This window comes from Haplochromis burtoni, unplaced genomic scaffold, assembly GCF_018398535.1.
Source record: "Haplochromis burtoni strain Fernald_Lab_line unplaced genomic scaffold, NCSU_Asbu1 Contig_10, whole genome shotgun sequence".
Lineage (NCBI taxonomy): Eukaryota > Metazoa > Chordata > Actinopteri > Cichliformes > Cichlidae > Haplochromis > Haplochromis burtoni.
The window spans coordinates 1231602-1245630 of NW_024582371.1; the positions used below are offsets into that span (position 1 = coordinate 1231602).

General features: G+C 44.9%; 1 protein-coding gene across 3 annotated transcripts in view; it reads right to left on the minus strand.

The window, feature by feature from the left end:
* The window catches only part of unc5a (unc-5 netrin receptor A), a 155807-nt gene that overhangs the window by 13140 nt on the left and 128638 nt on the right, over positions 1–14029 (minus strand). For 2 of the 3 annotated variants that reach the window (XM_014335367.2, XM_042228859.1), the window contains 5 exons: positions 11157–11345; positions 10039–10341; positions 5936–6023; positions 5310–5478; positions 2922–3155 (listed from right to left, as the gene is read on the minus strand). In XM_014335367.2, coding sequence (XP_014190853.1) covers positions 2922–3155; positions 5310–5478; positions 5936–6023; positions 10039–10341; positions 11157–11345 — 983 coding nt within the window. Of the gene's footprint in view, positions 1–2921; positions 3156–5309; positions 5479–5935; positions 6024–10038; positions 10342–11114; positions 11346–14029 lie in introns of all 3 variants that reach the window. The other variant, XM_042228854.1, reaches the window with a different exon arrangement.

Sequence of the window (14029 nt, forward strand, 5' to 3'; positions counted from 1 at the left end):
TCGTACCATCTACCTGAGCATCATGCCTAGCTGTATAAAATGTCATTTAAATCTGTCAAGTAGTCAGAGTGAATTGAAATGGTGGCTCAATCTGACAAGTACTGCCAAAGCAAGCAAATGAATCCAATCCAGATATTTATTAGAAACACTACTGCATCAGTATTTATTATGGTTTCTTTTACAATGTACTGGTTAATACGGGAAAAAAAAAAATCTGTGCTTCAACCTCAGTAAAAAAAAAAAAAAAAAATCTGACAGGGAGTGGGTGGTTTATAAATCATTTTTTAAATGTTTTTTTAACTGTACAAAAAAACACTGGCCTCACAAACACAGACATGTGGGTGTAAAGGAAGCACATTTACTTATCAATAAACACAGATTTTTCATTAATGTTCCGCTATTCAAATTTGGATTATGCTCAGTAGAAAAACATACAGACTTTCAAAAGCTGTCAGATTGTGAAGAATATCACAGCTAAACACATATATATAAAGAAAAGCAGCTGCACCATATTCCAGTCCTGGAAGACACCCTTACAGTTAATTAGATAAAGGTGTTAGGTGTATCTGTCCTCCGAGTTGGAGGCTTGCTTCACTGCAGTTGTGGAATGGCAGAACCTCAGTGATGCTCTCCCACAGGTTTAGCTGGAACAAGCGAGCGCACAGCGAGGGCGCAACCAAACGCTGATTATGTCGCCTCTGCTGCTGTGCCAGCCTTGGCTGGGCCGATCAAGAGTGGGACACACATTAAATATTAACTTAATTGGTCCCAGCAGAGCCGTGCTAACATACGGCAAGCATCAGACGAAAATGTCACTGTTTCCCCAGAGCCCCCGCACACTTAGGATCAAAGACAATAACATTGGTTCTAATCTGCTGTAATTGGGAGATAAGAGATTCAATGGTACAGCATGCATAAGTGTAGCTGAATGCATTTGTGTTTGTGCGTGTGCGTGTCTGTCATTCTCCCTGATGGAGGCTTGTCAGCTCAGAGTGACAGCCAGCAATGGGACTAGTCAGAAAAGCTCAGCATCCCTTCTGGTTTCTACACTTTCCTCTCGCCACTGAACATCCATTTTATCTCTCGTCATTGAGCAGCCTGTTTAATGCATGGAAAGTTAACATCTGCGGTGGATTAGCAGGTTGCAAGCGTGGTCATAAAAGTCACATGTGCTGAAGGTGTACAGTACATACACTCTTCACTGCACCACCTCCCGCTGGTCCACCACTCTCATGCACTACAATTAACTCTAATGGTAGCCATAGTGAAAGTCTAATCATAAATGGTGCATTTTAAAGATAGTGATTAGTGATTAGTCTGAACCTCTCCAGGGAAGTTTAATCTCCACTCAAAGTAGTTAATGTACTTGCTAAATGAACTGCTCCCTCCATAATAGCACCAAGAGCAGTGTGGAGTCGAGATTACTAAGCAGCGTGGGCAACGTTCTAAATCACTCACTAAAAACTACAAAACCCTGGAGACGCCGTGGCTTACCACAGCACCAGGTTGTGTGAGAGACGGGGAGCTAATGCACTCAAGGGCGTCGAGGGAGCTGCAGAGTATGGCAGCACAAGTGCTGGAGTCAACAAGCTCAGATGTCCTTTTCTTGGCTAAGAGAGCCGGAGAATAGCAGAACAAGAGCTAGCCAGAGGGAGAGGGAGAGAGAGAGAGAGAGTTTTTGTGCACCAGCAGCCTTCTTGCATCCAACGCAGACACACAAGGTCATTTCAACAGTCGCACACTACTGGGTCATTGGATGAGCTGAATAAAGAGAGCACGCTACTGTTAGAGCTACTCTAATGTCAAGTAAACATATGGGCTGAAATGCATCTGAGGAAAAACACTCTTTAGCTCCCGTGTCACATTCTTTTATACACAGTTCATGAGATTTTTCGCCAGGACTTTTCCTGAGTGTGTCGGCTATTATGTGATAGCAGCAGGGGCAAAACTGAAGCACAAACGGACAGACGTAAGGCATGAGAGTCTGTACACAGTTTCCATCTCATCTTCAACTCTCTGACTGTGAGAGCGCTAATTTCAGTGCAAGCTCCCATTGACTTTCGTTTGCCGATGTCCCGCAGACGTCCGTAGATTGCGCTTGTGGAGGGGAGGTTAGCCATTAAAGCCAGCGAAAGTGGACTCTAGTGGGAAGTGGCACTTGTGGCTGTGGGTGGTGTCAGAAGAAGAGGAAGAGCTCAGAGGGAGGGGGAAAAAAAAGAGGTGTGGAGAGAAAGAGCAAGAGAGAGAAAAGAGCGAGCGCACAGGGGTTGCTGGGAAAAGATTGGGACAGGCTCTCCTTTTAATTTACTAATTAACCATGCAAATGAAATCTTAACAGGCTACTCAGAGGCAGTCCTCAGGGGAGGGAGGAAGGCATTAGTGCTTGATTATACTCTGTCCATGTGGAGGGGGGGAAAAAAGCGAAGTTGAAATATGCTGTTGAACAAAGTGATGGGAAACTTCTCGGCCTGTGGCAGCCAAGCAGAACCACAGCTTGGCTGAAGGGAGTGAGATGTCTCTGTTGACATGGATGGAAAAAGAAAAGCAAAAAAAACAAGAACAACAACCCAAAACACATATAATATATATTATGTGTTTAAGCTGGATGTGTGGATTGTTTCAACTGACTTAGGGTCAGTGTGTGTGTGTGGTGGCGGGGGGCAACCATCATCTGAACAAATGGCACAATCCCGAACTGTACATGGTGTAATCAGGCCTGCGATATCATTCAATTTATCATGGCTGTGCCTACCTCCTACACGTCTGTGCCAGTTTCTGCTAACCTTTCAATGTGACAGACGAAGCTGTTAGACATAATAGTCCACCTATCGCTCAGCTGATTCGAAACCGGCCAATCTCAGGCCTCACAAACTGCCCGTCACACACAATAACAGGCAGCGCCACAATTTTCACAAGTTTACCTTGAAGACGTCCTGCGTGTCGTCCATGCAGTATACCCTGATGTTGTATTCCAGCGTGGAGCAGTAAGCGTCCGAGAAGAGCACCAACCTCAGGCGCTTGGCGGCGCCCATGTGCAGGGACTCGCCCACCAGGGCGAATGTACCCAGCTGCTCCGAGAAGAGCCGGCACGTCTCGGCCTCGAGCTGGCAGTAATAAGGGTCTGACACCAGCTCCTCTCCCATCAACAGGACGTCCTGGAAGAGGCAGGGGTGGGGGAGGAAGAAAAAACAAAGTGTGGATAGAAGGTCAGGCACCCAATTTATGTAGGAGGCAAGGGCGATGTGTTTGCCTGGATATCTGGTGTGTGTATGTGTGTTTGCAAAAGGCTTTTAGGAAAGCAGACTGGCGCAGTAGAAGGGCATCAAACTCTATTGTTCGTGCTGTGTGACAGAGTAACATCAAAGGTAAAAGGTCTTTAGGTAATGTTTAGATCAGGGGGAAAAAGGTCTTCTTTGATCTCGCTTCAGATTCCTTTTTCGCCGCACTACGACTTACTACATCCTGACATAAAGACACACACACCTCCTCATACAAAGACATACATCCTATAGAACACCATCAGTTTCCTTAATAATGCATGAACGAGGTATTCAGTTAACATGAAAGGAGACTCGAACAGATTCCTGGCAAGAACAGACGCTTCTGCAGAAAGGAAAGACTGGAGGTGCACTGAATATGGGATTATCGGGATTGCTGGAATTTCCTACAACGATTGTTTCAGATTTGTTAAGAAAGGTGAAAACAACTTGCCAATTTATCTGCAAAACAACAGTCTTGCCTGATGGTGAAAAGTGCTGAAAAACACTAACAGGCAGTACAAGAATTAATTGGTGCTTTAATTTGCCACGGAGAACAAAAAAAATGACAGGTTTAAAACAAAAACAGAAAAAAAAAAAACCTCAGAAACAACACCTTGCATTTTTCATCGTCGTTACAGAGCTGAAATCCTGCATCGCAAATCCATCCTTAACAAGGATGAGGTACCTATGAAAATATCCCATTCCATCACAGTACGGGATATTTTTCATGAGATAATTCCACTGCTCTCTGAGATAATTTGATGGAGACAAATTGGACCCAAGGTGACAACATTTTCTCTAAAATCCCTTCATGCCAGTTGACTGACTCTACCCATTAGCCAATCAAGCTGAAGAGAGCATTCTGCCTGCCAAATGCCCAGCGAGCCCCTGTAGGATCGATTCAACCAGACACCATCTACATCAATAGAATTAGTATTGACACAATTCATTTGCTATGCAACCACAATGGAGTCTCACTTTTTCATCATCTTAATATTTCTACAGAGTGGAACAGAGACCGAGGTGGCTCAATTACGCCACTAAGCGCTCGCTCTACGAGCAATTCATTCCTCTTTCTCCCTCTGCAAGCCTGTTATCCATTTTCACTCTCGCCTTGCGTCGTCCTCGCCTGCATGGCGTTCCTCTAGATCTGCATTACCTGCCTGTCTACTTTTCCTCTCTCTCTCGATCTTATTTCTTTTCCCCCCCTTCCACTTTCCGTCACACTCCGCAGTTATTTCCACCCTCTCGCCTTCTATTCTCTTGTCCACCTGGCACTTTTATCCCCTTTGGTGTCCACGCAAGCCAGGCTGCTGGGCTATATTTGGTCCGGCCGATGATTAAAAGGACTGGTCTAACCTCTGCCTCAGACAGGCCAATCCATCCCACAGACACCCCACCCCTGCGGGGGGGGGAGGGAGGCTGAATAATTTATGCACAATATCGAACATGAAAGAAGACCTAGTAACACTCTGAAGCCCACCAGCACCCTTTCCAATCTCTCTGGATTGTCGAGATGGTTACACTACCTCAAACTGTGCTTGTTTGTGTGCGTGTACCTGTGTGTGTGTGTAGGCAGGTTCTTCCCAACTGCATCCTATTGGAGCCTGGCACTTCTGGTTACTTTCAAATTTCATGGATAGAAAAATGGGGAGGGAACTCTGTAATTGGAAGCCGCGGTCAGAAATGGTCAAGGAGCACTCAGAGGAGTACTTTGAGGATCAGTAATTTGCTTAGAGAATGTCTGTTTTGAGAAACATGTTGCTTAGCAACTCATCAGCTAGAGAGCCAGCGCTTCCAGGCTTTTGTTCAAGCCCCGATGAGAAAACACCTGATGGTCAATAATTTAAACCCGATGGAGTAGATGAGTGCCGGGTCAGAACTATCTCCGCTATATACCACTGAGTGCCTTTCAAGTCACTGCTGAGCAAGTTTGTACTTTTTTGGGGAGAAAAGCTCTGAATAAGTTTAGAAGACTTTACAAATTCACTGGATGGCAACTTTGTCTTTCTCCAAAGGATTTGTGCTGGAATGATAGTGCCGTCTTACCTCCCAAGCGCCCTCATAATTCTGCTTCTTAAGGCGCACGGCCCAGTTATCCAGGCATGCATCAAAGCAGTGGTCCATGCTGAGGATAACTGGTCGGCTCAGGACCACCCCCGGAGGGCCACAACTCACAATGGGGCTGAGAAGGGTCTGGCAGCCAGCCACGGGTAACCTACACCGGGGAGAGGAGCAAGAGAGAGCGATGGATGCTTTTCCTCATTGAGATATAAGTGAGAATTTATCGGTCTCTTGTAAGCAGGATATGATACTGTCACCTCTGCAAATTATCTAGCAGCTGTAACAGAGAATCATAAAAGCCTGCTGGACTCGCTGACTTGTCGCACCAAGCTGTGATGACTGAGTAATAACATGACACTACCGCGGCATGCTGCAGTGGCTGTGCCACGAGAGACTGAAGTGCAGCAAGCCAGATAAACAGTGTTTTCCCAAACAATTCATTTAACTTAAATAGTGCACATCCCGGTAAAAGGCTACGTTATTTATTTACATCCTTTCTCCACAGTACTGGCACAGACTGCTAAGCCGTTCCTAATGGAACAGTAGAGCATCAAAACAAACAGCCTAGTGGCAGGGAAGACTGCCAGTTAGACAGCGTTAAAGAGACCCACCTTAAATCTTCCTTCCTCTGAACAGTGAGATAAATCTCATAGATCTTTCCTCTGGGGATGGCCTCGGGAGGAATGAGCAGACTGATTCCTAATGCAAATAACAACAAAGGGAGAGAAGAGAGGAGGGGGGTGAGCAGGAGGGAGGGAGGGGGACAGGCTCATTTGTTCAGAGTGAACAACGCTTTTGTCATCCCACAAAGGAAGCCAGCCTACTCGACAAAACTGTAAGGCTGCAAAAACAAAAAACAAATCTATTCTGAAGGTCAGAGGCAGCCTCCTTCAGGTACAGTAGATGCAAATCTCTGCACCGGCAGCCGAGGCGGCACACGTCCCCACGGTCAACAATTAGCTGAGACAAAAGCGCACGCTGCATCGCAGTTTAAATGTCCTCCGTCTGCCACCAAGTAGATAATTGAGACCATGGAACAGACTACTCCAGGAAAATTGCACTTCCCCAGGAGAGTGTAGGAATGCACACTGGAGAATAGGCAGAGCTATTGAAATAGCTTGAGTGTTGTGGCATTTGAGCTGTGTTTCCGGTGCCAAAATCATCCACTTAGAATCCCATTTTAAATGTTGTACAAATAGAGACTATGTGACACAATCTCAACAGTCTCTGCATGGTAAAACTGGGCCTCTATTCACCATAAAACATCTGTTTGAATAAGGCGAAGGTGCCTAAATGCTCACAGCCTTGTCTGAATCTATAAACCATGTCTTCCATGTGCCCACTCTGAAACTGTGCTAAATGACAGTATATCTGCTTTGAGTTGAAGCATAAAAGTGGTGAGATATTTTTTTCCCCCCCCCCTCTGTGTCCCACTGAGAAGATGGGTGCCAATGCGTGGTATAGTCAACATGGCTTTGAGTTAATCCATGCATAAAACATCTTCAAGAGAGTGGAAGAGAGGCACAGAGAGAGAGAGTGGTGGCAAGGAAACAGGAAGGAAAAAAAGGCCCCTTTCTTCCACAAGACGTACCAGCATCGGCTAATCTGGACAGCTTACAATGAGCCAAATGAAAACACTGTCTTCCAGTATAATTATATAAGCTCTAATCGGCTAATGTGAAGAGGGGAAGCAAAATAGGGACTTAATGATGACGCGGTGGACTTTTTATATCTTTTATAAGGCTGATCTTTGCCGTCTTTTTCCCCCTTCTGTCTGTTCTCTTAGCATAAAACTGACACTTGTGGACATTGGCTACAACCCCCAACCAGCTCTGTCATTAGCCAAGGAAATAATTGGAATAATTTGTTATAGATTTTATTCCACATCTCTTTCGGGGCACGGCGTCTTCGGCACACACTCATTATATCTCATCTTGTCACTGCACTGAATGTTCTTTTTAGTTATTCATGCATTGCTGTGTAGATGTGGCTTGTTGACAAATATAAGCAGAATCGCTGTTTTTTTTGTGTGATTTAATGTTGGATTAGTGACTTTTTCGGTGTCCCGTCTTATTTCCCTCATAACTGATGGAAACTAATTTGTATCCCATGCAGAAATACAGCCTGTGCACTTCATGGCTGTCCTGGCATGAACCTATTAGGAAACATGAGTTTTAAGGCTGAATAGTGTGCAGTGGGTTTCAACAAGACAGTAATGTTTATGGGACTGAGCCGTTATTGTTCAATTCTCCTTGCAAATGTCCAGTCACAGACACTAAAGCAGGTGTAATAAAACATATAAAGCCAACTCGCTCCCGCAGCATTTCCAAACACAGAGCAGATGTTAAATTGTTTAGATCATGTTTCTTTGTGAGCTTAAAGTATAGCTGTAAACAGAGGAACATCCTACAGAGGATTAAAGATGCCATTGCATGACACAAACTTACAATACAGGGCCCGAATAAAACAACTGTTTTTACAGTCCAAAGTTGTTGTTTTTTTATTCCACTTTTATGAATCACGTTTATAAGTTTGGGAGCAGTAAAGTGGAAATTGCTTTCAAGTTTGAGGTTTCACTTCTTATTACGAAGAAGCCAAGAGCTGTAAACAGAGAAACATACGGAGTGGTGGGTTAGCTGTTCTCTGTGCAGTGTTTGTGACTGTCATTCTGCATCAGCCGCTATATGGACCTCCAGGGCAAAATCAACTTCTCGAGACTGACAGATAGTCTGCTGCACCTTATGTCTGCAGCACAGTTGCCTGTTGTCACAAAGAGCTAACAAAGAAATAATGTATGGAGTGCTATTAGTTCAGCCAGCTACTGCATCTTTGGTAATAAATAATAATAGACGATAGCGTGAGCCTTCATCCATCCAAATGATGTTACCAAAGAGACGTAATAACACAGACTATAGAGAGGCAGCAACCACATCACAACGGGTTTCTGATCAGACCTTCTGATCATTTCCAACACCTGACATTTGATTTTAGGATAAATTCAAAACGTTAATTACTGTTTAAACTGAGCTATTGAAAAATAATAGTAGGTTTGTGAAGGTCCCGTCTCCCGTCATCCCCAACTGGTCACAGCAGATGGCTGCCATTATCTGAGCCTTCTTCTGTTGGACATTTCTTCCTGTTAAAAGGAAATCTTTCCTTCCCACTGTTGCTAAGTGCTTGCTCATAGGGTGATATTTTAATACTGGTGTTTTCTCTGTATTACTGTAGTGTCGTCACCTTACAGTATAAATTGCCTTGAGATGACTGCTGTTGTGACTTGGTGCTATATAAATAACACTGAACTGAGGTGAAGATCAATTTCTAGAGCAACCTTTAAATAAAATGCAAGCTGCATGTCTGTAGAACTTGCAGCTTGCATGCATTTTAAATTCTTCAATGTTACTTTTTGCACTCACTTTTTTTTTCTTGTCATAACTTTCATTTCTTTTGATGTAATTCCCCATTTTTTTTGCACTTTTACACTTAAGGAATAAGAAAGTATCAAAGTTCTCAGGGTCCACCATTTGTGTCCTTTTAGCTCCTACTTTAGCCAAGTTCTCACAAGCACATAAGGGGAACCTTTGAGTGACTCAAATGTACATTTATTGGTCTATGCCTTGTATGCCCCTCATGTGGTGAGTGGCACAGCAATTTGGAAATGTATACATAATATTTATATATCTATATATATATAGATATATAAATAAACCAGCATAGAAATTATAGTAGAACTTTGATGTTAGCTTTAAAAATGATAGAAACAGGGAAATTGGTCCAGGCTTTAAGCCTTTATATGCAGCAGAGGAAATATAATGGAATTTTGACTCAGCAAAGCAAAATATAAAAAAAAATCTTCCCTAGCATTTCCTCTCAGCTACCTAGGGCATCCAAACAAACAGTGCAGCAATGTAGAGAGAAAATGCAGAGAGGCTGGAATAGGATTACAAGAAAGCAAAAGGCCACAACAACCAAAGCGGATCCAAATAGGCCTATTTCACAGCAGCTTTTTTCCATAAAATGTTGGCGAAACACACATACTAATGCCATTAACAGAGGTTCTGTTTCATTCAGGCACAAAGCCTTTATTAATGTGATTAGTAACACCTGTGTTTCCCTGCCATTTTATGTCAAATTGGCTGCAGTGTGGCTATGGTTTACTGAAAACCATTAGCCACAGGCCTGCACGCGCTGGTAATGTGGGCACGAAGGATTTGTTAGTCAGGATAATACATCATGTTCGGTGGTTGGAAAGCAAACAGAAAAAGATCCCCTGAGGGTACGAGGTTCTCAGGGGGACCACCCTAGTTAGCAGCAGAGCCTCAGGTGGGTAGAAAACTGTTTGGTAACCCCACACTACTTGCCCCGGGTAGTAAATACTTCCTCCTGATGTTAACCTTATTATTTCTTCTGAAAACACACATTAAGGCCCAGTAATATACTGCACTGGTGTTATTTGGTCTCAGAAAAGGGAGCATTATGATGCAATATGACATCAACCAAAGCCTCCAATAAATAGCCAATAAATATGACTTTCTGTTTACAACAATAACAGACATGTAGCAACAGTGAGCTTTTTTGTTTACAGGTGATTACAATACGTGAACAAAAGCTTAAGTGGAAGTTTTTTTTGTTTTTGTTTTCTAAGCCAAAACAATTGATCTGAACAGTGTGAGAGTTGGAATGAAACCTAAATAGACCTTAATGAAGAACCTACCTGTGTTGGGGATAGTCAGCCTGCCGCCTAGGAAGTTGAAGGTCCCATAGGAGGTGTTGGCCACATCGCGGGGCAGCGTTTTAAAGTAGCTCTGGGTGGAGAGCCTGCTTACAAACTCGGCAGCAGCGTCAGAGTTGAGCTTGCCGTTGTGCAAGGTGTGTGAGCCGTTGGGAAGCGGGTCCAGCAGAGGCCCGTTGGTCATCGAAAACTTCCCGGTGGCATCGTGGCGAGAGCGCAGGGTGCCTTGATAACTGGTGGTGGTGGTGGTTAGATCAGGCTGGATGGTGAGTAAATGGGAGTTCTCTGTTTAGATGATAAAAAAAAAAAAAAAAAGCAAAAACAGCAAAAGACAAAAGCAAACGTGTGAATCTCAAAGAGTGGTGGGAGGAAGGCTGGGGAGGGGAGTGGAGGGAAGGGGTCCCTACATCACAGAGACAGACCTCGCACTCTCTAAAGCTGTTGCGAGCTGCACAGAAAACCGAAACAAACACAGAAAAGAAGACACATGGCGCAGAAAACAAGAGCACTCGCACGCGCGCGCACACTCTCGACAATACACAAACACAAATTCCAGTCAAAGCCAGTCAATTCCCATCTTCTCTCTCTCTCCGTTTCTCTATCACGGTCTGTCTCTTTAGCAACCACACAATCAATTCCAAACAGAACTCAGATGCAGCTTAGCATCCAGAATATATAAAGGCTTTTTTTCCCCCCCTCTCACACTGAATCACAGACACAGCAACCCAGTCCCCCATCTCCATCCAACTCAGACAGTTGTATTTCTATTACTCGCTGTTAAACCTCTGAGGCTCCACACAGGCAGTAAACAGAGTGGGTACATTTCCTGACAATAAGGTGCTGGCGAAACATAATGTGTCAGGCAGGCAAATAAACAGCTCGTGCACCACACACACGCAACATAATAAATCTCGCTTAGACCACAATCCACTGAAAACACATTCGCGCCACCTCCACAACCACAAACAAACAGCACCGGTGGTACATGTAGATGAGTGCGGCACAGTCACTGTGGCGACGACGGACAGACGAAAGCGGAACAAAGAACAGTGTCCTACTGCTGTGGGGGGGAGCCCTGCGTGACCGCGGCGCCCACACACCTGGCTTGCTGGGCTTGATGCCCATGGGCTGGAAGCCAGTGGTGAGGATGGAGGAGTCGGCCACGTCGGCATCCAGGCCTTCCTTCTTGCGCCTGTAGACCAGGACGACCACAATAAGCAGCAGGGTCAGACACAGGGCCACGGCCACCATGCCCACGTAGAGTGCCACATCCTCAGCTCCGCTCACGGCTGCAAAGGGGAGGACAAAAAGAGGAAAGAAAGAAGAGGAGGAAAAATTACTAATCAAGACTGGAGGATGCCCTCTGGTGTTCAGTGTTAATGTCATTTTGAGCTGCTGCAACATGTTCTGTGCAAAGGTCTCACTCGAGGACCTGTTTAATGGCATGAAGCATTCCTTCGCTGCCACCTAATGTTGCTTGACGCCTTCATAAAAAGTTAAGGGAGCCAACATTATCAAATACTGCAGGCCAGAATTTCTAAAACTCTGAGGTCTCGATGTCAAGCTGTGGGGGAAAAAAGCTAAACAGGAAAAAGCAGTTTCTGAAGCAGATTTTCACCGTTTCACTGTCACATTTTTTCATTTCTGCACCGGATAAATATATCTTAGGCCAGCATGTTCTTTTACCTCTCTTTCTCTAAGCACACAACACCCCAAGAGAAACAGAGAGGGGAAAAAATGAAGCATTTGCTTATGAAATTCTAACTCCTCGTATTGACTGCCTGTCTCACAAATGCACAGGAGTGTCTTTCTCCCAAAAGTACAGTATGAAGCTGACAGCCAAGCTGAGACAAACATCAATGTGTCTGCTTGTTTCTGTCTATGCACTTGTGTGTGTGTGTGTGTGTGTGTTTGTGTGCAAGTATGTGTTTTGCAGCAGAATGGGATTTGCCACGGCTGTCTCCCGGGGCTGGGGGAATTTGGTGGTGGAGGTGGAGGATGCTCCTGGGGCCTTTGTGGAGGGCCATTGTGCTGGTGAGCCACGGGGGCGTAGCGCTGTCAACTGAACACAGTCAAGGAGGGGACGCGCTGAACAGCGCAGCTTTGAGGGATGGAGAACAACAGCAAAGGTTAAAGCACTGCAGGCTGGCATGTGGTGAGTTGACAACAAAAGGAGGAGAACAGGAGCAGGGAGCGCGAGGGGAGCAAGTGTACAAGAAAGAAAACGCAGAATTAAAGAAGACTAAAGCGAAGACAGCGTGTGCCTGCGACTGACAGCATGTGGGATTTGCATTTCAGCAATGAGCAGCAGTAACACGTCCAAAAGGTTTGTGTCAAAATCAACCTGATTACCATTAGGTTTGTCATCTTTTGATAAATATCTCCAGGCTGTCACCACTGTGTAATCCTACTGCATGACAGGAGCCGCGCTCAACCTTAGAAACGCAGATTTGACAAGTTTTAATTGGTGTTTGTAAATCTGTGACACGAGAACGCCACAATTGAATTAGCGGAGCGCTAAAAGTTGACGAGAGAGAGAAAGGGAGAAAAAAATAAGCTCCCTTTCTGTCTGCAGCTCTCATTTCTATTCATCTCTTTACATCAATTTGTCCTTGCCTCTCCTTTTGCCTTGAAAAATCCATCTTTGGACAAAGCTGCCTGACATACCCAAGTGTTTAAGAGAAATGCCAGAATCTATTTCATGGGTGATTATCTCAGTACAATCTGATACTTTAAGTAGCGGATTATATGCAGCCAACCTCTATGGCAGCTCTTCGTAATGCCAGAGATCTCTTGACATGTAATCGATCGCGAATGACTGGCTGAAGATAAACACGAGACTGTGTGTTTTGTTTGTGATGCTACGTAGCACACCTGCACATAACACACTTAAAGCATGAGGACTCTTATCTGATGCATTCAACCTTCCTCCACCTCTCCTCTTGTCCATTTACCTGCCTTTGCCTCGCTCTCCTTAGAGAAGCACCGAGGTGCTTAACTGCAAGAAGCCTGGCTAAACTTTCCCTCCCTTTCACAATGAGCTCCAAAAAAAGAAAAAAGAAAGAAAGAACAAAAGGATGAGAGAGACTCTGGCTGAACTTCTCATTAGAGTTCCCAAATCCAATTGTCTTGGCGAGCCAAAGGCCAGATGATGCCGTGATATTTGAACTTCTTGTGCTGCAGTCCGCTGGGAGATGTGTAGTTTGACTAAAGACAAAGCAACACCCGTCAGTGAGGAGACGAGCCAGCTGGTTTCCGCTGATTGGATAAACATAGCCTTAGATTGGCCGGTTGCTGTTTACTTGCTAAGGGCACACCAAAGACAACTGGCTAACCTCGGATGCAAAGATCCAGTATCTCGACTCTTCCCTTTTCCCAGCACCCTCGCGCCCAGACAATAAAGCCAGCCAGTCAATCAAACAGCTCTTCCTTCTTTCCTTTCTCTCTATTCTGGCTGTAATCTCTGGTGGCTTATCAGAGCATCGCTGAGTGAAGTTTTATCTGACCCGCCAGGTGTCCTAGCGAAACGATCCCGATGCTCACAACAACCCTGACCAACAACTGCTCTCAGCTCCTCCTGGCCCCACTCATTGATTTTCATGATGCCAGCCAATAATTGAAAGGACATCCATCACAGTTTAATTGACATAGCTAATCAGGTTTTATAATTGGATGGGCTTTACTTTAGTCCCTCTCTAACATGCCCCCTCTCTCACACTCTCTCTTTCCAATCGCACTACACTCTCTTCCTCTCCGCCATCAGTCATTCCATCTTTCATTTCCACTTGACTTAATTGCTGGCAAAAACTTTTGATTCTCTTTGTGTGTGACCTCTCGTCATGAGTGACACCCGCCTGAGGATAATCTGTGGATGAGATGAGCTTTTTTCAGAGTTGACCTCAGGCCAATCTCTCTTTGCGCCCGTCTCCACGAGCTTTCGCTTCAGCTTCTCAGACTCGCTCCGGGGCTGGCT